At 48.2% G+C, this 27,989-nt stretch overlaps 1 protein-coding gene across 1 annotated transcript; it reads right to left on the bottom strand.

Annotated features, from left to right (window-relative positions):
• SYT17 (synaptotagmin 17) lies at positions 1-27,989 on the bottom strand. The gene is made up of 8 exons (XM_057384157.1): positions 27,785-27,989; positions 25,221-25,243; positions 23,824-23,972; positions 19,471-19,619; positions 18,428-19,047; positions 11,395-11,515; positions 10,591-10,746; positions 1-1,142 (listed from the first exon to the last, which is right to left on the bottom strand). Exons 1-8 carry the CDS (start codon positions 27,987-27,989, stop codon positions 946-948), a joined length of 1,620 nt encoding a protein of 539 aa, XP_057240140.1. The 3' UTR covers positions 1-945.

Raw genomic sequence — 27,989 nt, 5'->3', positions numbered from 1 at the left:
TATGTGGCACCATTAAATAGAATTTTATTTTTAATAAATATACAATCTGCATCATACCGGATAATACGCTGTGGAAAAATAAAATGTACAGATGCAACCAACAGGACAGCTAAGTTCACTTGGTGACCTGAAGAACTACCTCAGTAAACATACACAACACAGAAAGAGCCACTACAGTCTGTGAGAGAATTAAAATTCTATTTTCTGGGTCTTCTTAACTGCCAGAGTCCCTGGAGCAGGTTTCTTTTGCTCAGCACAGGTTTGAAAGGATTCCCAGCACAAATGCTATTGGAAATGTTTATTTTGCTATATCATCACTGAATCTACTATGCACACAGACTGCTATCGAGACTGGCAGGTCTCACCGCTGATGGGGCACGGGATCCACCCGAGGTGGGGCCACACGTGTGCCCCGGAACACAAATGCACACACTAACAGCAGCTGAATTCTGGYAAAACTAGTACAAGGACAAAACTGGAGTCAGAATCGATTTCATCACAGGTTCTACCGTTTGAAAAAATATTCTAGGCTAAATACCACATTCACCAATGAGAGCACACGGGTACTTACATCTCCGAGAGGATGAGCCATGGATTTGAACCGGAAGGACAGCAGAGGCAGCTCCCAGCTCCTCTACCTGCTCCGTGCTCACCACGGCACATCCAAGCACAGCCCGCACCATCCGCTCTCACACTCCTCCCACGGGATGCAAACAGCCAAGTGGTGCCGGGGGCAAGCAGCCACAGGTCCGGCCCCAGGGGACAGCCAGCGCCCAGAGGGACATGGATCACTGAGGCCAGCACGGCTGGGTGGCTGCTGGCAGTGGCTTTAATCTAACGGAGCCGCTATGAGGTGCGTGTGGGGTGTGATGTGGGGTGTTTCAGTCGTTGGCTAATTCTGTATCTCGCCTGCCTGCTCGGCGTGGCTGCCATCAGCTCCCCAGCTCATGTCACCTCCAGGGAGGCGGGTGAGACGCGGTCGCAGTCCTCGCGCGAGCGCAGGCTGTGCCACTGCTCCACGGCCGTGCGGTGCGCGCCGAGCATGCGGCGCCAGTGGTTGGACTCGGGGGCGCCGGTCGAGTACTGCCCGATCACGATCCTCCCAATGAAGTCATTGCTGCTCTTCACGTTGTGCCCGTACACTGGGGACAGCAGAAACAGAGACCGGTCAAGGCAAAAACACCACCAGCCCACCCAGAGCCCTGCCCCAGGAACCCAAATGTCCTATAAATGTTCCCTCACACCACATGCCAGATGTCAGCATTTTTGGTAACTCAGCACTTTGGAAATATGTGAGAAACAGGAATTTGAAAGGAATAAAATAAGCTGTACTACAGAYTGAAATAAAGCTCAAATAGACAATACAAAAATCCAGTTACCACGGTATTTAGCATGAATAGAAAAAGTAGAATCATAAAATTATTTGGGTTGGGAGGGACCTCAAAGATCATCCCATTCCAACAACCGTGCCATGGGCAGGAACATCTTTCACTGGAGCAGGTTGCTCAAATCCTGTCCARTCAAGCCTTGAAGCAGAATTACATTATGTAAAGAAGTGCTGAAAGCTCTGCCTGGGCATCATGACGTCACAAAAGCATCCCAGCAGCCTGAGTCTGCAGGAGCAACATCTCCTGTCCTCCTGGAAATGCACATCACACAAACCCCTCCAGCGCTRATCGACAGCAGTCCCTGCTCGGAGGCAGGAATTACACACGTCCAGGCTGTCAGCAGGATGTTTACACAGAAACAATTTGCCATAATTCTCACTGCAGCTACTTGTTAAATGTCCAGGAAAGCAACTGAGGGAGAGACATCAACCCAACACCCTGTCCTTGGGATCAGCCCAGTCTCCTGGAACAAAAGACGGCAGGCAGCAGCAAACCCTAATGATGGACCTGATCCCGGGAAAAGCTGAATGCTCCCACCAGACAGGAGCAAAAGCACTTGGTGTGCTGCAAATTGAAGCCCTGCCTCAACTCATTAGAAAGTTAAACAAAAAGCCCTTGCAAACTGAAGCCAGGATATCCGCAGGCATTGACTGGAATATTAAGGATTAAAAAATCTCCTCAGGAAAGAAAGGGATTTTTAAGGACAAATGTCTTCAGGAGCTCCAAATTCAGCAGCAAGAGCATGTGGAGCCTGACGTGGAGCCTCTGCCAGCAGCACCAGCCCTGCAGGGCTGCTGGAAACCAGCACTGGCAGCAAAACCACACCTGGAATCCCCCATAGCATCACCCTGATGCTGGGCACACCCTCTCAGGCAGGCAAGACACCGAGCATGACACGCTCAACCTCACTTGAAGCACACAGCTTAGTCAAGGCTGTGCATTTCCTGTTATAACACACCCCACAACTGACTAGCAGCACTTTACTGTGCCCCTCTGCCATCTCCACACTCTGCATAGGCTGGTTCCTCACCACTGTACCAGCCTGGGATGTTGCTCAGGGCACCACCTGACAGTGCAGTCCTAAAATCACGCAGTGCCAGGTTACATCTCACTTTGTACCTCCTGACAGCTCTGACACACACAGTTTATGTGCAGAGAGGCTTCTGCTCACCAAATTACCTGTGGATATTTTAGGTGACAGCAAACCTTCAAACGACCAAGTAATTTTTTAAAATAAATGCCCTAAAATACCTACCCTGCAATTCAGAGCCCTGTAAGTCTACCTGCAAATGACATTTAGAAATGATCTGGGGTTCACCACCCCAGCAGGAAGACTGCATCTCTTCTCCCTGTCACCATCAGTGATCTAGGGCTGATGCCATCAGGATGTGTCGCTGAGCAAGTGCCCCTGCCGAGAGGCCAGGCTGGTGTTTTTTGGAAAGGCTACCTTCTGAGGACAGAATGAGGAATTTTGAGCCATCCATCTCCAACTAATACACAGCTTGTCAGGGTTATTAACGAGTTCTCCTACAAGGCAATAGACCACATGCATAGGCAGCATGACTACACTAAATTTTTGCTATGATTTATTAGCCTACAGAAATCAAATATTGTGATAAAACCACATAAAAATACCCCTAAACTAAAATTTTCAATAGGATGTTTTTTCCTTTTTTTTTTTTTTTCCTTTTTCTTTTCATTCTTTTTTTCTCAAAATGAAAGATGAAGCCCAGTCCTGGGAGACAATACTGAGTAATTTAAACTGAGAAGTCTTACAGGCCATCAATTAATCACAGGACAAATTAGCAGTGGAGAAGTACCCCAGGCATACTGATTCTTCAAAAATACTCCATGCCAGGACTGTAAAACAAGCAGGTGTGCTAACTAAGGGCACCTGTTATTTTACTGTTGATCCAAGTATTTTGAACTCTTGTAATGCAAACTTGCTAATCTCACTGTGTCAGGTAATTAGCATGCTGAGTCCTTTGGGGTATTAATGGACTAATTATATAAGCATTGCTGCTTCTGTCATTAACCACCATAGATAGCACATTGCTGAAGAACAGGAAAGATACTTTCCAAAGCCAAATGCTTACTCACGCACAGACCGTAAGAGGTAGCACTAGTCTGACCTCAGGTTTACAGACTCACAGCTTCACCACAGCAGTATTTTCAAAAGATGAGACATCTTTGTGTGCCAAATTTCAGTTTTACTCATCAGCTCAGAAGCCTTTTAAACTCAAGGATGTGCCTTTCTGGGAGGCTAACTGCTGCACTCCGCTCCTGAACAGGCAGGACTTGCTGAGCAATCTGCTGATGGAACGGACCTTACGCAAGAAGGGGCTGGAGCTGGTACTGAGAAAGTAAGTCCTTTCCTTCACTCACACCTGGAGCACAATTTTCCCTGTTGGTGCCACCAGTTCTTCCCAGAACAGCTTTGAAAAGAGAACTGCAGGAGCCCCCAGGTCCAGGTGAGCATTTGGAAGCAGAGACCAGCACTCAGCCGGGGCTCCCATCCTGACACAGGGAGCGGGAGCAGCTCCCCTGGTCCCCTCTCAGCTGCAGGAATCCCTTCTCAAATAGGGGGGGGAACTGGAGCACCAAGCACCAGCCATTGCTATGCCATTTAGAGCCAGGTATGACACTTGAGCCTGCTCCAAAGCCCTGCAGCAGTACCAGCACACCCTCAGTACAATCCAAACCCCAGTGCACCACTCATGGACCCACCAGGACTGCGGGTGCTGAAAGGAGCTCAGAGTAAATTTCAGATTAGACCTGCCCTTGGCCATGAAAACAGTGACTCCGTAGAGTTGCTCAATAGCAGAAAATTAAGTAATTAACATTTGGGGATTTTCAGACTGACCCAGACTCTGGTTATGAACAGGTAGATGSTGCTTTCCGTTTCAGAAGCATATTTTCCTGACAGAACCTACATATCTGATCTCATGAGCTCTTTTTCCACTGTCACAGTAATTTACACAATAGCAACATTCATTTCTAGGCCAACACAGAGCAAAAAGCAATTAAAGAAGCAGAGGTCGAACCAACTGCTTCTGCAGCTGCTCTTCACTGAGGGACACATTTGGAAACAGAAAGGCTTCTTTAAAAGACATCCTTTGTAACAAGAAATGCTGAAATATAGAAGAAAATTGCATTCACTTCTGTCCATTAAAAAGGTTGAATTCTTGAGGAGGACATACAGGATGTAAATACAATATTTTCATGTAATATATTTATTGATGAAGTGCTCTAAACGATCTGTATCACACTGAGGGGGGTCTAGGTGCCACAGGAAATGTTCCTTTGGGACAGAGGCCCACGTTCCCCACAGGGTCCTGCACAGGAGGGTGGCTGAGCCCCCAGCCTGGCTGCCTGTTCCCTACAGGGCTGAGTGCACAGTCCAGAGCTCTGCCCAGCAGGGGATGCCATGGGCCTTGCTGCTCCAGCATCTGGATCCAGGGCCAACTCCAGCCTGAGTTTCCCCTTGTCTTCCTTCAGCCTCGGTCACGTGGGATCACTTTTTGCCAGTCAGCTATTTTGCATGTCACTACACCACTAAGCCATGAGGCTGCTTGSGTGGCATCAGCCCTGGTACCAGATCCAGCCAAAATGCCTTTTACCTTTTCCTCTCCTTTGCCTCTGCACTGAGACTTGCAGGCTGAGCATCTGTGCAGAGCAAAGCATTTGTCATCTGTGAGTTATGTACAATAGTAAAATTTAAGCTGGCATTTCAGAAACTAATTCATCCTTTGATTGAACATAGTAGCAGCCTTGGAATGACCAGGGAGGAGGAGTAACTCAGAAAATTTCCTTAAGCTGACTTCAAGGCTATCATTTATGGGATAGGGACAAGCTTGAACCTTGCAGGTGGGGCCACAAAACACCTGCATCTCCTGCAAACCCTGAGCCAGGTGTGCTGAGCAGTCATTCAGCAGTTACTCACACAGCACCTCTGCTGCTGCCTCTCCGGGAGAAACAGGAGGGGAATCTCAGCGTGCTACAACAGCCGAGAGCTCCAGCACAAATCATCAACTCTTCTTCAGCCACCTATACCTACCATGACCGCAATGCAATGAAAACCATTTAACTCAAAGAAAAATCAGCAAAAACATGCCCAAGGCAACGGAAGGACAGAGTCTCTCTCCCTGAGGACACAGGTCCAATGGGACCGGTGTGGTCTCTCTGGCAGAACCACAACCCTGTCAGCACTGACCCATCAACACTTCCTGCACTTTCCATTCAGACTCACCACTTGGTGAGGTYTCAGAAAGTGCCCCCTTCACGTACCTGTCCCACTCAGGCAGGCAGAGCCTCACCCCRTCCTTGGCAGCAGGAGCCAGCACCCAGCCCTTTCTGTGTCCAGCCCTGCCACAGCCCATGGAGCTGAGCTGCCACATTAAGTAGGACTGAAAACTGCTTCTGAACTGCTTGACATCATTGTAAAAGCTTTTTGGCACAAAGAGGTGCTGCAAGGAGCAGCAGCAGCTGGGCTAATGATGCACACTGAGAAGGACACATGTATGGCCCAAACCTTACCCCTTGCTCCTCGAGCATGGCCTGCTCTATTTAGTAAAGAGGAGAGAAAAGCAGGTTTCACACTGATCGATTTAATCTCCATCAGGCTCTGATGGGCACATTAAACTCTCTTTGCAGTGCCACCACAGCAAGGGACCCCCCCTTGGGAACCCCACAAAGGCAGCGCTGGGCTCTGGCAGGGAAGGGGATCCCACACGTGCACCCCAGGCCAGGCATTTGGCTACCCAGGGTCTGCTCTCAGACAGGGAGAGTCAAGTCCTGCAGCAGACAGCAGGCATCCAGGGAAAGTGCCAGTGCACGAGAGTGCCTTGCAGAGATCTCAAGGGCAGGCAGGGATGACAACCCACAAAATTACCTCATCAGGAGAAACTGGAATGATGGGCTGGATGCAACTATCACAGAGGAGGATGCAACTAACAGCCCAGAGGACACTGAAAAGGATTATCTACAAGCGTCTTTTTCCACCTCCAATTCCTCTTTTTYAAAAATTGCATCTTAACTGTGTGCACTGTGAGTCCCAGATGCAGCAAAGCACACGGATGACTTCATGCATATTCACACAGCTCACAGGAAGAGGGTCCAGCAGCAGTGCCACGGGCGGGCAGGAGAGCCGGGCAGGAGCACAGCCTCTGCCTGCACCATGGTCCATCTGCTGGGGCAGCCACGGCGCAGGCACAGGCGTTCTGCCTCCAGACACTGCTCTGCTGCCCGCAGCAGCTCCTGCCACTGAGCCTTTCCTTCATCTGATGCCTTGCAAGACACTTGAACAATTCCTTCCACTACAGCGTCAGCCGAACAAGATGAAGGGCTGAAGGCAGGGGAGGCATGACACTGCTTAATTCAAGGTGCTTGGCAAAAGGGAATAAGCACACATTATCAGCTTTGAGAGAAGAGAGTTTGCTCCTTTCTTTAGGACAAAAAGATTCCAAAAAAATCCAGAGAACTCCAGGACAGACAGTTTATGCCACATCCGATGCAGTACATTTATTAACTAAATCAGGCCACTTGATGAATAATTTTGCCTTCTAAGCGAGCAACAGATCAGATCAGGAAGCATCAGCATCTTGTTGCACTGACCAGGATTAATGGTGTTTCACTCCTCCTAGCTAAAGAAGTCAGTCCTTTGCAAAAAGCCATTTCAATGACCCAAATCATCTTCCCTGAGTGAYGTCAAAACAGGACTGGGCTGCAGGACCCCGATCAGCATCTCCAACCAGCCCTCTGTTGTCACCTGCCCCAGGCTGACCAACAGCACAGAGGGGAACTGAGAGTGGAGAGCAGAAGGGCCCTTTGTCCCCGCAAAGGGGTTTGGGGTTTTTGCATTGTACCCACTGCAGAGAGGCTCTGCCAGGCACGGGGGCTTCGGGGGTCTCCCCTGGCACACATCTCCCCCAGCCCCTCTCCCAGTGCCCTCACGGGACCTGCTGGGCCATCTGGAACAAGGSCTGGGCTGGTGGGAGGCACCAGCCAGGAGCTCACGGCTCTCCCAGATCTGGGCATGGACCAGGTGGTGTCTGGTACATAAATGAATGAAGTGGTTTATAACACAAAGGCCAAATTCTCAYCTAAATCAAACAGGTATAAATCCCCAGAAAACACAGTGCTGACATCAGTGGTTTTACCATTTTTTCTCCTTTGGCTAGGATAGGATTACATGGGTTTAATTGGGGATTAAATCTTGCTTCTGAGCTCCAGATATGGGAAATACACACARTCCAATTCTTCCAAAAGACAGGTCTAATGGACGACAAGAAACAATTTTTTAGCAGTGAGTGGTCTAATTATCTGTCTATCTAAGAGATGTTATGATGAATATGATAGTATTTCAAAAGAGAAACCACTTCCTCATCCTGCTTTCCAGCATTGCAAAATCACACTTTAATTTGACTCATATATTAGAAAATATTTTTTTCTCTGTGTCTGTTTTCAAAAGACAAAGTGCTTGAATGTTTGTTGGGTTTTTTTGTGGGAAAGCAAAAGCAATAGTATAAAGGAGAGAAGAGCATCAGTCAGCAAGTTAAAATGTAGATGTGTGATGAGTCCAGACACAGGATGGTTTCCATCCCTGCAAACAGCATCTAGAAATGATGCTGGTATCTCAAGGTCATACTTCCACATAGCCAGGGAAATCAAAACTCAGATGTATTTCTGGAGAAGCCTCAGGACAAAAACTTTATCAACCTTCAACCTGCTCAGCTAATTAGGACATTTGGTTGTCTTTTTTATGGCAAGTGATGAAAAGATGCTAAGGAGTCACCAAGATGCAGTTTGCCCTGGAGTGCTGGTGGCTTTTATTGGGCCATCTGGGCTTTACAGCAGTGCAAACAGCATCACTGAGGATTGTTATTACCAACATTGTAATTATTGACAAAACACTACAATGCGCAGGTTTCAGGTGCTGTCTACCTTCCTGCTGCACAGCTTTCTGAAGGTTATCCTGAGATTTACAGGACAGCCCAAAATCCCTCAGTGGGGAGATCATGGGGTCTCTGGGTGCCCAGCATCCAGACCTCCCAAGCACAGAGGGTGCACTTGCATCTCAAATTTTCTTTTTTTCTTCTTGGAAATGACCATGGGCAGCAGCTGCCAGCCCTGCTGCTGAGGCCAAATTCCACCTTCCCCTTGCCATCAGACAAAGAGTAACCAACACCTTTGTTTACTGGAGTACATGGCTAGGGGAACACCCTGCCTCCCAGTGCCTGCCCCATTTCTCTTCAGGACATGAGGCCAGGGCTTGCCTGCACTCAAGCACAAGATGGCACATGGGGGATGTTTGTCAGGTTGCCAAAAAAAACCCAGAAACTGGCAAAGAGAACCACCCAAAAGAGTGCATTTCTGTTATAATATGCGTATGGCTGCTCATTACCTAGACAACACACCTGATGAAGTAAATGAAAATCAAACATCCTCCCCACCAGCTGTTGCCTGCCTTATCATATTTTTTTTTTTTTTTTTTTTTACATTAGGTGTGTGTGTAGGGAGACTAACAGCTTTAAAATTTTTCATCATTTCACTATTCAGATTCTTTTTTTTTTTTTTTTTTTTTTTTTTTTGGTCACGACATTAGACTTGTTGTGAGTATCAATGGTTTTCCTGGTTTCAGCCTCTCTTGGTGAGAAGCTGTGAACAGGTAATACTTGCAGCAGCAATCCTGACCCTGGATGCCTTCTCCTGGAGAGAACATTTCCACCAGAGCTCATCCCACCTCATTTCAGGCACTGAACTGGGATATGTGAGCATCTGAGGAAGCACCAGAGGGGAAGGCAGGAACATGGCTTGTACAAAGTGTCCTGCACCAGTGTGGAAGGAGAAGCTTTTTGGTCTGTAAATGCCAATAATTTACAATATTGAATCCTTGTATGCCTAAGGAGGAGGAAAGATCAAAGACCCAGCCCAACCACCTCCTCCTCCAATCTCAGCTAAGGCAGAGCGCTCCCTGTGCCCGTCATCTTGGAGGCACCCGGGGCCCTTCTCCAAATCCAGCTGTGCTTCAGCCCCGAGTCTGCTCTGGAGTTCAGCTCTCCGGAGCACCAGGAAACCAGAGAGCTGAACAGTGCTTTGCTGTCCATCCGTGATGTTTGCACACACAACCCTTGCTAAATCACAGCAAAACCGTGGAGAAATCCCTACCAGAGGGCACTAAACACAGACAGCTWGATTCAAGATGCACAGGAGAAAAACACATGGTGCATGGAAAAGAAATTAATGTGACTTTATCTGGACAGTGCCTTACTTTTCAGCRTGGCACCAGCCCCCCTGGGCGCTGGGTCCCACCACTCAGCCCCTCTGATCCTGCAGAGAGCAAGAAGGTCTGGAAAAGTCATGGCATGGTAAAGTCATGGCATGAGAGGGAAACCCAGAAGTCCCTGCAGCCCTGCTCAGGGCTTTTCTGGTGGGAAATGGCAGAGAATGCCACAAGACCCAGCAGGTCCCTGGGCTAGGGCTGCATATCTGTGCCCTGCCACTCCTGCTCCCAGCAGCACCCCAGCTGCAAGGCTCTGCTGCCTGTCTTCATGCCTCAAGAACCAAAACAGCACATTCAGAAACTGTTCAAAAATAAGAATTCTTATCCCAGCCAAGCATCTCCAGCACTGACAGAGCTCTGGAGTGAGGTCAGCTCTGGGGCAGCTCGTGGCCCCCAGGCTCTGTGGGCTGTATCTGGGTCCATCTCAGCTGTCCCATGCACAGCTCGACACTGAGTCTCAGCCCTTTGAAACAAAGGTATGAACAAGTCTGCTTACAGAACAGGTGAGGTCAATGTGACACACCTCTAGCTGCATCCTGTCACCAGCAAAGCACATCAAATGCCAGAAGTTATCTTTGCCAGTGCCTGGGCTCTGTGATCATTCACTGTCCTCTGATTCCTCTCAGTTTTGACTTTATGCCCAGGTTGGTTTCCACTGAGAAGTGCAATTAATGCTCCTCTTCCTCTGCACAGAAATATTTTGAATGGGACCAATTAAGCACAGGACTGAGTCCCAGACAGATCCAGCTGTTGGATAGCAATGCTGGGGACGGCTTCTGCAAAGGACAGAGTGCTACTGAAGCCTGCCTGGAGACCCCAGCCATGGCCACTTAGGGTGGGACAGGCRCTGCCCTGCACAGGCTCATCTGCACCCCCAGGGGCTGGTATGTTCACCTCAGAGCCCACCACAACCMCAGTTACCTGTGAACACCAGGCTGGCGTTCTCCAGCTCTTCCTGTGGAACCTTGAAGCTGAAGGACTCGTTGTAGAAGGGATCTATCGTGCCCCGCATGCAGGAGGTCTTCTTGGTTTTTGTTAACTTTAATCCGTGAACAAGCTGAATTTTCACAAAGGGATCTGGCAAAAAGCAAAAAGCACAGGCTCTGTGTCACSGGAATCAGGAGTCAGCACCCTGCTCAGGGCACCATGGGGACGGACCACGCCAGGAAACAACCTTTGGAAACTGCTGGGACTTGTACCCCCACACTGCTCCCAGAGATCTGCAGTGGGAACAGAAGTCAGGCAGCTGGATCAAAAGCAGTCCCTGCCAAAACCAGTCACTGTCAGCCTTGACAGGGACCAAGTGKACTGTTCTTTCTGGAAAATGCCAGTATTCTGGCAGCAGCAGAGGCTGGGGCAGGGAACAGAGAAAACCACCTGGGCACAAAGCAGTTCCCAGCCAGAGTGCTCAGAGCCAGCGGGGASCAGTGCCCACAGAACACAGCATGGGGAGATCAAAGCTCCTGCCTCCCCACCTCAGCCTGGCTCACAGATTTGTACTTTAAATTTGGCAAACCCTCCACCCTCCCTGTATCTCAGGGTGAGTGCTACAAATGGTTCCATTATTGTTGGCTACACGTAYAAGACAGACATCCAGCACCGTGTATTAACAGGAACTGAGCATCCAATCCCCCCGAGTCCCCCACAAATTGCAGCCTCACTGATCTGCTTTAAAGACACATATAATCTGTGTCTGAGTAATGTGAGAAATGCACTGCCCTTTACCTGAACCTTGGCTCATGTCTGTCTGGAGAAGCTGTTTTGCTCTAATGATGTCCACATTCAGTCTTCCTGCACTTGGTAGGTAGTTCAGTGACAACAGCAGCTCTCCCAGCTCCACTTCATTCTGCAGGAAAAAGGGCATGTGGAAATTTAGAACAGAGCTCAGAGGGGAAGGGAAGGGAAAGAAATTAAATAAATCCCATTTGTCTAAGTGCCTGAAAAATGAATTTTAGTCATGCTCTGAGCTGCAACCAAGAACCATCTGGTGGTAGCTCGTGCAGAAACAAGATAGAAAGTAGCCCCAAATGAAGATCCTTCTGTAATCACCAATCCTTCCCCAGCTTCCCAGCAGCTATGCAAAGGGGACCTATGAGCAGGCAGGGGTACAAGGTCAGGAGCCTCTACCTGCTCCATTTTCAATGACTCCAGGTAGYTCTGATCTCACCAATGCACAGAACACAGACCCACTGGAGAGCACGTTCTCTTTCCTCCCCAGCCCCCAGGGACCACAGCAGCGCTTGGGAAGTTCAGGCACGCAGTGGTTAATGCATCCCTGGCTCTCAAGAGGAGCTCAGAGGAGACCTGGCAGCAGGTGTTTTCAGAAGAAAGCCTGGATTGCCGACAGCTCACCTCTCCGGACAAGTGACTCAGCCTTTTCGAGGCACTGAATGCCAGCAGCCAACTGCCTTGGTAAATGCATTGTAAATGCGTTACTTCTAGCTTAGCCACGAGGATCTGGRAAACATGCTTCAACTGCTGCCACAGTGCCTTGGGGGATGTTAAGCGCACAGGAAAATGAATCAGTGGCTGACAGTCGGCACACGTCAGGCTGGCTCTGCCCCGCACTGTGCCACGGGCTCACCAGCTTYCTCCTGGGCTTTGGTCACCTGCCATCATCAGCAGACAAGCACAGAACTCCTGCGCTGCTCCAGSAAGCAGCAGGTACAAGGCAGGAGGTTTCAGCTCCCCGTTCCTCTCCCAAACCGCTGGTGCCCTGGCTCCCTGCGCGATGTGACGATCTCGCTCGCCCACAGCTTGGAAACAGCCTGCGCTGTCAGCATGAGCCAGGCCCGAGCCCAGCCCTTCTTCAGAGGCACTTGTGGAGACACAGAAGCATTGCTCTTGTTCTGTCTGACGGGAGCATCCCCAGAGCTCAGCTAGGGGCTGAGGGCACACACGGGGGTGCCATCGGCACAGCAAGGAACTGCCTCAATTTCACGTTTCCTAAGTCTTTCCATGAGGAAACTGCCAGTGCTGTTGTTTTGCTTTCCATGTCTCGCTCACAGCAGGCAGCTGTGCAGAAGTGTCCCTCAGCACCTCCATGCCAAGGCATCATTTCAGTTGCCATTATCATGCTGATGAAGCCCTGATTCGTGCCGAGATCCCAGATGAYCCCGGAAAAGCAATTTCCTGTTTGATGAGATGTCGGAGTGACACCAAGTCTGGGATGTCTGAGACTCTCCTGAAGCTCTAATTAACATTTCCCTGCCGGCTGTTCCTCTCTGCAGCTGTATTGCACAGCCAGGTTGGATTTACAGCCTTGGGCGCACCTGGGATCCAGAACCTTCCGCAGTTACTGCCTGGGTCAAACACAAAAATTTTGAACCAGATTTTTTTTTTTTTCTTTCTTGTCATCTCTGAAACACAAAGAGGCTTCCTCAAAGGAAGATGAGATTTTAATTAATGCCACTTGCACACATTGTTTGGACCAGGCAATTCCTTCCTCACAGCCCCCCAAACTGTTGTGCATTGCTACAACACCAGCAAAATCCAGCAGCTGAAACCCTTCTCAACAGGAACCACAGCACATTACATCAGCACAGACATCTATGCAACTCTCCTAATGAAGTTTCAGATTGATTTTCCTCCTCAAGGTTATCTGGGATGGCACCTCCAGGCACATTGGAAAACTGATGGYTTAGAACAGTTTGCTCTGACAGGCTTTCTACAGCATCCTGTGGCACACAGCCATTGTTTTGGGAAGGCTGAGCTATCAAGGATCAGAACCTGAGAAAAAATATATTTACCAACGAATAAGAGCAGTGTTTCCTACGTAACAGACAGCAACTGGATGTAGGATGAAAAAGTCACAAAGTCTGTCCACATCAGTTTCGTCAGCCACGAGAAAGGCTCAGTTGTGCAAAAAGCTTAGAGAAGAAGATATCCTATGGAGAGGTCCTGCCCAAGGACCCCACCAGCCCATCCTCTGGGCTCCTCCTCAAAAAATACACCCCACAGCATCCCAGTCCTCTGCAGGAAGGGCAAGGAGTGAATAAAACTGAGAGGAAGGGGTGAGGTGACCAAGAGGACAGGTAAGGATAAAATGACCAAGCAGAGAAATTTCATGGTGCTGGGGCGTTAAAGACTGAAAAAGAAAAGGGGGGGGAAACCCAYTGAAATGGAACTGGGGCAAAGTAGATACAACAAAAAAGAAAATAAGATAGTAGAACAACACAAGCCAAAACATGAAAACAAACCACAAGGTAAGAACTGAAAATGTTATCATGATGGACGAGGATCCATCACGGCACCCCATCACAATTCCCACAACTCCAGTGACCTGCAGGGTGGGCATATCCTGCTCTCTGGCAGGCTTTGTCAAGGGCATCTCCCCCACTGGTCACGGGGAAATTTCCAGGCTGATTTGAACATCCTACTGATGAGCAAACACGGCCCCTCGTAACCATCTCGTACCATCCCGAGCATCAGCACTGACAGGTCGTTCTAGTGCACTCATAATATGAAGTTAAAAAAGCAAGTCCAACACAAACTCCCTTTACTATAAAAATTTGAGGGCTTAATTTGAGGGAAGAAGGAATTTCATGCTATTTTCCCACCACAACTAGGCTTTTTTTTCTCTCTTTTGCAGAATGATCTCCAAGCTCTCATTACTGCTGGTCTAAAACATTTATTCCTGCCCACTCAAATCTACCAAAAGAGAAATGAATCATATGTCAATAAAACTTGGGGTTCTGAACATGTGCTTCAGAATTAGTTTCAGTGGTGAAGTGTGCAAATCTGAGGCCAGCTACAGCAAGGCTTGCCAACTTCATTCATGGTAATTAAGCAAAGCCACACATATTTCAGGGGATATTTAGGGAGTGCAGAGTGTTCCTATGGGGACTGGACTCGGGAGCCTTTCTGTGAGCAAGTACTGTGCTTTAGAAAGGCATTAATTACTCTGCCAGAGAAAGTCTCCCAGAACTACCGAGGATAAAGAATTTGCCGATACCTGCACTGACATTTTCTGCAAGGAGTAAGTCCTTCTGCTTAGCTGCTGGCTTTGATGMTGCATCGGGTGGCAGTTCCCCTGGGCCTTTGCTTTGGGCTCGATCCCCCCAAACACCGAATGCATGATCCAAGCTCAAAAAGAGCTTATGTGCAGTACAATCTTCTGCCTGAGGCCAGATACTGGGTGGTTTGGGGCACTGATTGCTCAGGCTGAGAGGACAGCCCACTGCTCACCTGTGCTCGGGCTCCCTGGCCACTCRCTGCTGACAGGACAGCGCTGCCTGCTTGCACCTAAGGACAGTTCTCTGGTCCTTCACTCACAAGCTGAGTCATGAAGACATTCCTCCAACACTGACAATGGGATTTCAGCCGCTGAGGAGCTGTGCATCCCATCCACAGGCCTGAGGAGCTTATCCTGGTCCAGCTTGCAGCGGAGCCAATGGAGCTGTAGAAGCTGGACCACGCCACACCTGGGAGAAGCTCACTGCCCCTGCCCACACTGCACACACCAGAAGATTGCTGGCTTTCCCCCCTCTTCCAGCTCCCTGGGGCTGGCACAGTCCTGCACTAAGGCAGTGCTCCAGCCCTGGGATGACAGAGCTCAGCGTGGTGGTGGGACAAGGACTTGGCACCTGACTTTATCGGCACGCTCTGTGCCAACGGCTGCCAGGTGCACACAGCAAGTGCAAAGCAGACGTTCATCTTAGCTCCTATCATTTCTCTGCTCTTCCATAAAGCCTGCTGCCCTCCCATACCCACCACTCTGAACAGAAAACTTCTCCACAGCTCCTGCCATCTGGATTCACTTCCCTCCATACATCTCCAGCTCATGATGTTTCTGTCTATAAATTCCAGTTAAAAAAAAAAAAAATCACGTAATTTGTGTCTTTTATCCTCACATATCATATCTATGACTGTCTGTGTTTCTCCCCCTCCTGTTAGTGGCCTTTCCAAGCACCTGCTTCAGCATTTTCTCCTGTGGCTGTGGGGGTGCTGCCAGCTGCTGCTCTGTGTCACAGCCCTGGGGCAGCCAACCCAGACTGGCAACCCCTCTCCTCGACTGATGACCACAGTGGAGTGTGCTGCTGTCCTCAATCCAAGGTCACCTTCTGCAAAATAAAATGCAACTGCACGTAGATTTTTTTTTTGTCCCTGTCTATCACCATCTCTCAACACAAAGCACATTTCAGCAGGCTCAGGTTCAATCCAACAAGAAACTGATAAAGGCTGCCTGTCCCTCAGCTAATCAAGCAAAAGAGTAAGAAGCGTAAAAAAATTGTCAACATGTCAAATCTATCATTTCACAGGCAGAAGATTCTAACTAGYAATAAGAAAAACATCAGACACTTCTAGCACAAAGATCACTGTTATTCAAAGACATTAAAAGGCWCTTTCTTAAAGCAATAAGCTCTATTGTTTTACTTCTTTCAGGATTTATCTTAACCCTTTGATCAATGAATTTAGTCAACAATAGGATGAAACATGCCTTACTCAATGAACTTTAAAAATTTTATCATTGAGAAAATATGGGAAGATGATGCCAAACATGCTCCCTGGATGTCCTGTACAAGCAATGCTGTTCTCTTTGCAGTTRCAGTCTACCAGCTGGGCTAAAAAGAACAAAAAGGTATGAAAGGACCACTCTACAAATCAAAGTGTGGAGGATTTTTGCTTAAATTTTTCCATCTTATGGCAAGAGGATAAATGCAAAAGGCTTCTAAGCCTGCCCATTTAAATGGAGTTTTGTCATTTTCCTTCCTTTTATAAATAGCAGAAATGCCAACTTCTGCATAAATAAATTATCTTGAATGCTTGTGAAGCAGACAGCAGTGCTGAAAACAGCAGCAGYTTTCAATGAAACTTTGGAGAGGGGGAAAGGAAGAGCTGGCTCTGAGCTTGGCACATGAAGGCAGAGATGATCTTTTCTAATCAAGGTCTGTTTTAGCTGTGGAATGAGTCCATGTTACTCATAAAGAGACGCAAAACACAGAGAAGTATTTATCATGCAAACGTCAGGGGGAGAAGCAAAACTGCACAGTGGGAATCACAGGAGGATAATGGCATGCAGGGAGGAGGGCTCAGCCCTCAGGTACACAACACAGAGCCCGTGAGGAGCTGCTAATGCCAAAAAAAGAAAAGGAAAAGAAAAGTTGTTGCAGGCATTTGTAAATGGACRTTTGGGGGAAAGGCTTTGACAGCAAGGGGAGGCCAAGGACACAGCTCACTGGTGGCCTTGGCAGTGTTGGGTTAAGGGTCAGACTTGATGATCTTAAAAGTCTTTTCCAACCTAAACAATTCTATGATTTTCCTTATGCATCACTTTGTAACAACTGTCCCCTTGCCCCCACTGCCTCTATATTGAGCCAAATAGATCCAACTGACACAAACACTTATTTAGGGACTCCATGATTTTGACTTGTACACAACTTTCAAACCTTTCCTTTCTTGCCTGAACATTGCTCAAGCTAATCCCACAACACTCCTACTTCTGTTACAGGAAATCCAGCTAGCTCTCCTGCTGTTACTTGGAGCCTTCATCTTCCTCCTCCTTTCACAATGCAGCAAGTCTGAGCAAGAGAGRAAAGTGCTCCCAGCCCCTGTGCACACAGAGGGGGCAAAGCAGCGTCAGAGTGCCAGCTGGCTTCACTCATAAACACTGCTCGGGGTAWGGCACTTCCACAAGTGTCTGACCACAAGTTCCCACTCCAAATCAGACTCCTGAACCCACACTGTGAAACAGCAATGAGGCCAATRATTTACTGTTCATTTCATCCCGTATGTCTGATTATGGCACCCTTTCGTGAACTCATAAAAATCAAAGAAAAAGCTAACCATCCAACTTCACACAGGGTTTAATTCAGCTAAGATTCTAAAACCTGGAAATTGTAATCCCAGAGCTGTCAAGGAACTGGGAGAGGAATGCTTGTTACACCATCCCCACCTGATACTCCTTTGTTTGTCCTCAGTACAAACACTTGAGATGCTGTTCACACCACATTCTTCTCGCAGCTCTTCACAGGGTTCTGTGCCTCTAGCGGGGTGGGTGATACCACCAGTGGCACATTTTGGAAGGTAACCACCATTCCCGGCTGCAGAGCCCAGATCTTTACCCTGAACAGCCCTTTACCTGGCTGGCAAGGAGGTGGCCTCTCCTGAGAACAGAGATGAATGCACACACACCCTCTGCATCTCCTCTTCCCATCCCATCGAATGGCTGAAATGGCCAGAATACATGCAACATTCCAACAAATACTTGCGGCAACAAATGGCAACAAATATTTATGGCATCCCTCAGGGATGYGATGAAAACAACTCTATCGCTTCCGCACAGATTTTTGCTCGTGCATTGTGCCAYGAGTCTGCGTAGATTTCATCCTGTACATGTTTTACTGAAWCAAATCATTCCTGAGCTGGCGTCCRCGGTTCCCCTCATGTCCTCACAGCACAGGAATGACCTGGCTGGGACAGTGTCACTGCATTCCTSAGAATGGATGCAGGTCACTGCAGTCACAAGGATCACCTTCCCGAAGGTGCAGACTTCCAGAGCACTCTTGAGCTGCTCTCATTTAAGCTGACACAGAATCTTTGGTCATGAAAAYGGAAAACAGCTCCTCTACCTCACACTGTTAGCTATAAAACCAGGCAGAGACCCACAACATTCCAACACAGCAGATGCTGTATTAACAAGATGACAATCACCAATTARAAAGAGCATTACTTGCCAACAGGCAAAGGAACCACACACACACAAAAACCCCCAATGCAGTGGGAAAAACGGTGGCAATAATCCGATAAATTCTGTTACCTGAGAACTAGGCACAAGGGCTTTCCACCAGTGTCCACCTTTCACAAGGTCTACATCGCTCAAGGGCATTGACACTTTGCCAATAACACAATGGCGTGAGAATTTGTCAAAATCCACTACAGTTAAAAGCAGAGTTCTTCTCTGGGCTTCTAAAAAGGGGATTTCAAATGTGTACCTCTCCTCAAACACTGGGTTCTGCGTTTTGCGCTTCACTCCAGTCTGCTTGGAGTTCTTCTGATCAGGAAGAAGGCAGATCTTCACGTAGGGGTTGGAGTGAGCCATGTCTTGCCTTGAGCCATCGTAAGAAATTGGAGGAGGCAGATCTTTAGCCTCAATGACTCGCACTATGAGATAATTATGCAGTAAATCATACTGTGTGCTAAAATGCAGCATGCCCAGCTGGTACTTGGACAAGATCTCCTCATCTGTCAAGGAGTCCATATCATCGCTATTTGAGTCAAGAGAGTACAGCCTTGGTTCAAATTTTCTAAAATAGTCATCTGGGGTGTAGGTTTTCCGCAGGATAGTTGGCTGAACAATTTCTTTCTTAGCTCCTATTACTCCAAACTCGATGGGTTTGATGTCAATGAGCGAAGAACTCGGCCTCCTTGACTCCAGACCTAAATGCGAGAAATGCACAAATACAATTGTCAGAAGCTCAGCTGGAGTCACAGGTGGACATCAGCTTTGGGTGCTCCTCTGGGCACAGCAATTCTGTCTGTGCAATGCCAGCACAGCCTCCACACTGGGGCTCCCCCTCCTCGCMCTGCCAGCAGCTAACAGCACCCTCAGCGATGCTGAAGCACAGGCTCACCCACATTTCTTCCCTCTCCATCCATTTTCACGTGCAATTACTATGCTTATGCCCCAGCAAGACAAACAGGGCTGGCCCCTTCCACTGTGCTCCTGTGAAACAGGATGAGATTGTAATCAATGCATCTTCAACTCAGCTCGATTCCCCGTCTAAAGGATGAAAGAGCAAGCGCTACAGTTTGCTTTTCTGCCCCCCAAGAATTCCGTTAATGTCGGAAGGATGACCTTACTTGAAATCCGSCGCGTGAGGCTGTGAGTGGACCGTGACGTATCTGAGGACGACCGCCTTCTGTCAGGGGAAACATCCTCAAGAGTGGGAGGCAGCTCGCTGATTGTGTTATCAGAGTCTCCATCTTTGTCCTCATTTTGGCTGCTTATCCTGTTATAATGACAGACCTTTGGGTGATTCAAGCCAGCACAAGGAGAATATACAGAATAACAACTTATTCTGGCATTTGGGGGCTAATCTTGGGCCCTCATCTCTGGATGCTGATCTACCTGGCAAGCAAAAGGCTGAGCAACTGACTTCAGAACTAGGTAAAAACCAGATCCTGCATTTTTCTGCCTGTCTTCCAACAGAGTTTTATCAGTATTAGAGCACAACATAGGCCACTAAGGTACATGTAACTCACTGGTTGATCAGAAATATTGTATTTTTCTCTAAGGAAAAAAAACCAAAACCACGGCTCAGCTGGGTATAAAATACTTTGAATCCATTTCATTAACAACCAATGACTAGAGCAGAGCAAATTTATATATTCTGCAAAAAGCAGTAAACTTGCAGAAAAGCCTGACAAGCACCAAACAAACAAACCCCAAATAACAACTGGGAACTCTTATCCAAACCCACAAAGCTCACAGCAGGATCCATGCAAATCTCATCAATTCAGACTCACACAGCTCACCTGCACTTAGAAAAACAAAATTCTGCTAATAATCAAAACCAACCCCTCTGTTAMAAGTGGTGTACAATGTTTGCACAGCTCTGCAGCACATTAAAGGCAGTCCAACCCATGAAGTCTGATGTATAATCAGTACTTGGAACACAAATAGCTTTTTCATGCCTAAATGCAGGTCCACACAATCATAGGTGGCATTTGGATATGCCTGTGTTTGAGAAGCAAATGCACAGAACAAGGCAAGGTGAAAAGGGAATCAGGAAGAGAGGCATTAAGGATGTTCTACCATGGGTAAACGTAATAGTGAGTTAATAACATACAGATGACCTTTAGTAAGGAAATTGCTACTGAGCCACAATAATTTTTCCTCAAATAAACTTTGGCTCTGGTTAAAGCAGCTCTGTTCCTGTTTAATCCAAACCTTTGGAAAGAGGAGTCGTGTCCTGATTTCAATTCAGTCTCATAGTGGGCACTGTTTATCTTTGGGGTTTGTGTAGAATATTCCACAACAGCTCCAACACACACCCCCGTTCACAGACCTTTCCTGCAAAGRCCAGGATGCAAGTGCTCCCCATGACAAGAAGTTACCATGCACTCAGGTGAATGCAACTTGACTCATTGCAGGAAGAGGCCTTTTTTTTCCTAAGCTGCCACTGCAAAAAAWTCAGAAAGTGAGAAAAAGCCGTAGTATCCCAAGAGGAAGGGATTAAACTTGAGCTTTATCATCCACTCCTGAATTCTCAGGACAATGAGGTGKCTCAGAGCTGCCAAAGGGAAAACTTAGGGCCAGAAAATAAAGGATGGGTCATTAAGCACGGGCATTTAGATATTTGCTAGCTCATCAATGAACACCATAAAAGCAGTTTTCCCCCAGGGAGAGGGTAAGAAGGTGAGGAAGGAACAAATTGCATCCTACATTACACCAGTGTCTCAGGCCTGTGAAGAAGAGGCAAGATGGAAAGATCTCAGCTGAAAACGTAGATCTATTTTAAAAACACATTCAGGCTGAAGGGAATACAATAAATTGATTTGGTTCCAAATTCAATGCATGCATGTAAATGGAAAATATGGTGATGTAAAATCTGATTTTCATTGTCAGAGTTTCCACTAAGTCAAAAATCTCCTTTTCAAAAAGAAGAGAAGAAACAAAAAGAATGAGGGGTCAATTKACATATGCAGATCTCTGAGCACTTAAAAACATACCCATTATGCATCTTATTTTAAAACCAAGTCCAAACCCTTACTCTGCTCACACACGTAACTCCAGAAATCATTCCCTACATCAATAAATGCATACAGAGATAAAGAAATGTAAAGTGAAAACAGAATTCTTCTTTGGTTTCTGAATTTTGAGTCAACATGGGATCAGTTTGTCCACCTTAAMCATGCACACCCAAAAAGCTTGACTCTCCCATTCGTCAGCAAACAAAATACACCAATCTGGCTCCTKCCTTTTACTTTTCTTCCTCTTTATCTTCCTCCTCATATTCCAGACCCTTGTTCCTCTACAGGGTCATTTTCTCCCCCTCTTCTCTCAATTACATCCCCTTGGGTTCACTAATTCTCCCTATCTCCGCTGTTCGCTTTGCCCTCCTCACTTCAATAATCCCTCCCCCACCATTTTCCAAAATCACCCTGGAAGCAGAAAGCATTGGCACTTTCCTTGGCACCACTGGGTCCATGCCAGCTCAGGAAGAGCCCACAGCATGTTCATGCAAGCAGAGCATCATGTGCAGCTTCTCCATCCATGTCTGTTAAAGCATCCCTGGAGGTGCCAGGTTTGCAGCTGTGTCACAGGAGATGGTGACACCAGTGATCCAACGGCATGGCAGCATCCAGGGCTCCTGGCAAAGCAGAGCTACTTCTCTCCTGTGTTCTCCTCTTTGGCCTGCTGCTCCTCCCAGGAGTCAGGAACTCACCTCCTCTCAGCACTAGAGCAGAACAGGGACACCCTAACACCACCAAACCACCTGGAGCTGGATGGAGAGAGGGATAAATTGCCTGGGCTGGGGTCTCAGGGACCCTTCCCGGGGCTGTGAGCATCCATAGGTGAAAGATAAAGTGAAACAGGGTTGAAGAATGGGGCTGCTTTTTTCCAGAGTGTGTTGTCCCTGCTTATGGCTATTTCAAGAAGTTGTGTACGGGCTTCCAGATGGAGCAGGACCAGGGGGAAACTTCACAGGTTGGAGAGAGCATTTTACAAATCCAAAGGTCTCCATGTTCCCTGTCTGTGGCAAAGTCCAACTCCTCTGCAAAGCCACCATACATATGAGATTTGAGACAATAAGAACAGAGCCTCAGTGCTCACATCGTCMCTTCAGCCAGACAGAAGAACCCAAGAGTCAAAATCTACACCCTGGCACAAGCACTCCTCACCCCAAACACTCAGGATGTCCCTTCAGCTACCCAGCACACAAGACAAGCTCTGAATCACCCTCTCAACATGAGCCTAGCTGCTCTTTCCCAAGATGTAATTGCTCCTGCACCAATCTTTCCACGTCCAATACTGCAGCCTCATCACTGTGCTCTCCTGTGCATGATGCTTTCCTATTTAGCATTGATTTTGTTTCCATTCCCCATTAATTGCAGGTGAATCAATTTCTGAGCATATATCAGACTCTTAAATATGCTGCTCCACATTTAAAACCCACTCTAACACATATTGAACAGCTCTATTTTTATTGCTTCAGTATTAATTACCATGCTGTTCTACCTGAATTYAAAAGAGTGGACAAGACTGTGATTTAAACATGAGAAAATTTACTTCATGCAGCACCAAGACATGAACCTTCCAGAGCTAACAGAGAGTAACAGCAGGAGTAGACAAAATTACCCGAGTGTCTCAGCGCCCAGTCTGAGTTCCATACGATGCACTCAACAGGCCTCTCCTGTGCCCCAAGTTCTGGACACACCGAGGCTGTGTCCATGGAATGCTCTGCTCCACAAGAGCCCAGCCCAGCTGCCACAGCAGCCACTAAAACACCAGAGAGCTCTGCTCCCTTCCCACGGGCTCACCTCTGTGCTGCAGATTCCCACTGAGACAGAGTAAAACAGGCAAGACTTCACTGACTGCCTTTGTAAGGGATTTGCAAATATAGTAATCAAAGCTCCAGATAAAACCTGGTGCTGTGGTTCTTTAATGATTTGAGAAGAAATTCTGAAGAGTACAGTAGTGACGCGGGAGATCAAGTCCTGCTAAATGAAACTTTAAATGAATTTCCTCTTCAGAGCACACAGGAGCTTGCCTTTCATCTACCTATATGAGAACCACCTTCATGCTAGGATAAGGAAATATTTCAAAACAACCTCATCAGCATTTCAGCCAAGTTGAAGTGCTCCAAAGGGCTGGTCCATTTGAAGGAGAAATAGAACTGAACATGAAAGGCATCTTCAGAAAAGGGGGCACAGACAAACCAGTTATCAGTTTGTTATGCCAGCTTACAAACCAGCTTCTGCCTTACCCATCAGAAAAGGTTTTTACAAATACCAGCCTTGCTATTTGAGTTAACAGAAGTGCCCTTTCTCACCATGCCATGAGTAGCCTGCATTCCCTCCCCCAGGAGGTTCCTGCTTTCCAAGTGGCAGCCTCTGCATGTTCCCACTGCAATTCGTATCAATACTCTCATCTCAGCTGAGCAGTCCTACTCCTTGGTTAAAGCTAGGAAATCATGCATCTAAACTTACAGCCAGGCTGGAGTTTGAGCAGGAAAAGGTCCCAGGATTTCAACTTCATCTTCATTTGTTTGACAACAGCTGCAGTCGAAACACTTCTGACAACAATTTCTGCAGGTCCACCGGCACAGCAAGAGATCTGAGATTCGAGCGAGCAGACCCTGGAGCCATTGTAAACCCAAGTACAAGATTACAACCCTTCAGCAGCTATTGAGAAAAAAACATTCAGCTGTATTTGTATTTCTGCAACAGAACATTAAGAACTATATTTATTTCATCTATACCAACAGACAAGAGCTARGCAGTTACCAGCCCAACCCCACTGATGCCATAACAAGGCAGGAAAATAAGCATTCTCTGCAGGTATTTCCCCCTCCAGTAGCAATGTATTATTATGTAGGTTGGCAAGAGGGTGATTTACAAAGCACTGTGGCATAGCAATATGCTGGAGTGGAAACATGTGTATTCCTTCACACAACAAACTAACAGATCAGCAAATGTCCAACAGAAGGAATCAAAAACAGAAGTGAAAGCTTCAATTTAATCCAGCAAGGATCTATTTAATTAACACAGCAACGTGAACACACTTAGTCCCTGTAGATGGACCAGTAATATCTGTACAATCCACACACATGGAGCACTACGCCCAACAAACTCACCACTAAAATGGATTAGCCAGAGCACACCATCCTCTCGCTTCCCCTCTGCTACAATGATTAATTTAATAAAGAACCCTCACTGATGTCTTTTAGAAGAATAGTTGATCCAGAAGAGCATTTCATTTCTCAGGTCGACATGGTGGCACCGGCAGCAACAGTGCTGGGCCAGCTCTCCATCTGAGGGGCAGCAGCTGCAGCCCCATTTCCATGCCATCCCCCCACTTCAAAGCTCTGCTTTGAGAGGAGCAGAGTCAAACCTTAGCTCATTTCCCACCCACAGCAGCAGATGAGAAGGCTCATTGAACAGCACAAGGGCAATCCTCTGTGGGCTTGAAGGGAGACACAAGGCTGCAAGGGCACAGCACCTGCATGCAGGGCCAAAGTGTTTTACAGCTGCATGTGAGCCTGAAATGTTCCAGAGAAACTGAAGAAATGCAGTGTATGAGAGGTTGTCCCATAGTTATCTCCCAGAAATACTCGAGACATTTGCAGCATTCATGAGTGCGGACCATGCGGACAGGTTTCCTCAGAGGAACCGGAKCTGCAGAGAAGGCTCCACAGGAACACTGCTTTTTGCTACAGTAAAACACACTTTCTGTTCCATGAACAAAAGCTGGGCATTGCAAACAAAAAAATCCCCAGCCCAAAACTTATATCTARGACAACAGTAAAGAGTCAGAAAGTACGAGACAATCCCCTCAGGACGGAGTGAGGAGACAGAGCCGGGAGTGAATCATCAGATTAACTCACCTCATTTATTGGTTCCAACTGTCCTTTTAGACATCCATGATGAAGGAAAGGGAAACAAAAATGAAAAAGACAAAAACAAGTTAGCAATGCTCAAACAACTTTAAATTTTCTGCCATGACATAGCCCAGCCTGGGATGAGCTTGAATTTCTGGCAAGAGGGTGCCTTGTAGATGCTAGATGAAAGAGAGGTCTGGCCAGGCATCTTCTGCCATTTCCAGTCCTTCCCCTCCCTCTGCTCCTTCTTTCCCAGGAGCAAAACTCCCAAACCCATCCTGAAGCACAAAARTTCTGCTTACTGCTCTTTGCTATTGGCTATCACATGCAACCACTTATTTTGGTTTTTTTAGCAACCTGCCTCTAATTGCAGCAACTATTTGCTGCTGATAGCACACCATATCAAATTTATCAGCAGAAAGAAAAGGCTTTTCTCCATATGCAGTCCATATCAATGCAGGTCCAATGCCAACCATTAAAGCAACATTTCTACGAAGGGGGACTGAATATTCTCCATGAGATACACATCACTGGATGCCTTCAGCCTCATCCTCAGATGTGACTCGAAGAACACAAAAGACAGAAGTTAAAGGCTTTAGTCCCACACTTCCATTCTAAAATCTGCACTGCAGCCACCTYCCCCAAGTCACAGAGAATATGTATGGCAAAGGAAGAAGCCATCCAGAAACAAACCATTTTTTAATTCACAAAGCTACCCTTGGAACATTATACTCGACCCATTTCCTTTACAGTTGGAGACTCACTGGAGTTTCTGATACTTGCTGAAATGAAACCTATTGCATTCCTTTGATAATGTCTAAAAGTTTCCTATTTTACTTGGCTATATTTGTATATGGGCAATCCCTAAAAAAACTCCAAACCAACACAAACTCACAGAACAAAACGAAACAAACCCCACAAAAAACTCCATCCTACTCTTCCAAAGGCAGAAATTGGTTTCTAGCTTTATGCTCATGGCAGGACAAGAGCAGCCTTTCTAAAGAACCTRGGACACATGAACTCTGCCATGGACCATGTTTTGGTGCGAGCCTTCCTTTTTAACTTGTTGGAAGCCAGTGCTTGTCAAAAAGGCCACCACTTGTTACAAGCAATTAAACGACCAGAAGAGCTGTAGTGCAATGAGACAAGATAGTGATTACAGATACCCATGGGCCGACCGTTTAAGAAAATTCTAAACGGTTAAAAGGGCTTTATCATTCCTTATTAATGTAAAGTTGCAGCCAAAACAACAGTGGTTTAGCAAAGTTGCAGGGAGGATATTTAAACTGCTCTGAAACAAARCGGCTGGATGGGTGCCACGCAATGGAACACTGGAGGATATGTCACGGCAAGAGAGGGCTTTTCCAAACGGCGCACAGGGACACTCGGCAGGCTCATGCCACACAGCCCTCCTGCTCGCCATCAGTCACAGCAATGTGAACCCAGCCCTGTGTGCCACCAGCCCCAAACAGCACCAGGGCCCCTGAGCCAACCACAGCACCGCCACAAAGGGWGCCTGTGCCTAGGCACAGATCGCCCCAGGAAAGCGGGGCAGGGACAGGGACTGACTGTTACAGTGCTCAACAGGTAAACAAGTCAATCGCGCCACAGCGGCCTCAAATGCAGGGGCCCATGAAAGGAAGGCAAACACGAGCACCTGTTTGTTCACCCACCCACCCCACGAGGGTCGGGGCTGGGGAAGGGCACAGCTTTAGGGAAGGGCACAGCTTTAGGGAAGGGCACAGCTTTAGGGAAGGATGCACCAGCGACCTGGGGTTGGGGGATCCCCGGAGCACCCCTGGAGAAGGGCTCAGCCCCAGGCTCGGGGAGGCACCATCGTGCTCCCAACTGGCCGAGCAGAAAACAACCCAGATGGGAGTCTCCAGCCACGGCTGAACCCTCATCAAGCGCCAAGTTCGGGGCTGGGCTCCATCCCCAYAACCCGCTGCAGGGCCCCTGGGTGAGGGTTACCTGCTCCCAGTCAGCAGAGCTGCCAGTCCCGGCCAGGTCGGCAGACCAGTGACAAGAAGCCACCATGGTAGCATCCCCAGGGATGCTGCAGCAGGGTGGGGTCCCGACTGGTCACAGATTGTGCTTTGTCCCCGCAGTTACACCCCAGGAAAGGCTCACAAGTTTCATCGGCAGTGCGCACCGCAGCCTAGGGACAGTGCAGTCCCCTCAGCCACACACCCATGGGTAACCCCTCATCCCTCCGGGATTAATGCACCGCTGTGAGGATMACAGGATGCTGCTGCTATCCCGCCCCGCACCCGGGTACCCCCAGCTTGTAGCTACGGCCCCGACGGCCGTGCTGCTGCAGGTCAGCCCCGAACCCCGCAGGACAGCTCGGGCGGGGTCCACCCGCGGCTCTCGGAGCCCGACGCCCCAGGCRGCTCCCTCGGCATCCCCGCTCCCACCGCCGGGCACGGCGGCAGCTCAGCCCCGAGCGGAGGGGACCGCGGGGGCACGGCGGAGGGGACACGGCCCCGCGGGACGGGGATCACGGGTGGCGCCGGCAGCGGGGTCTGTACCGGCGCCCGCCTGGCTTCCAGCTTGGCTTCATCGCGAACTGGGCRGCTGCGCTCGGGGCAATGGCTGGGCGGCTCGGGGGTCGCTCAGGGTTTGAACCAGCCCGACRAAAATTGCATCCCACAGTGCTGGGGAAGCCCATCCATCGTGGTGCAGCCCGGGGCTCCCGCAGCCCAGGGCGCCAGTGCCCCCCACCCCGCTGGTGCCCGCCGCCCGCCGGACCGTGCCCAGGCTGGTCCGRCCCAT

The sequence above is a fragment of the Malurus melanocephalus genome, unplaced genomic scaffold, assembly GCF_030028575.1.
Source record: "Malurus melanocephalus ecotype Western Australia unplaced genomic scaffold, MMel_1.1 scaffold_689, whole genome shotgun sequence".
Classification (NCBI taxonomy): domain Eukaryota; kingdom Metazoa; phylum Chordata; class Aves; order Passeriformes; family Maluridae; genus Malurus; species Malurus melanocephalus.
This window is presented reverse-complemented; position numbering and strand designations above follow the sequence as displayed.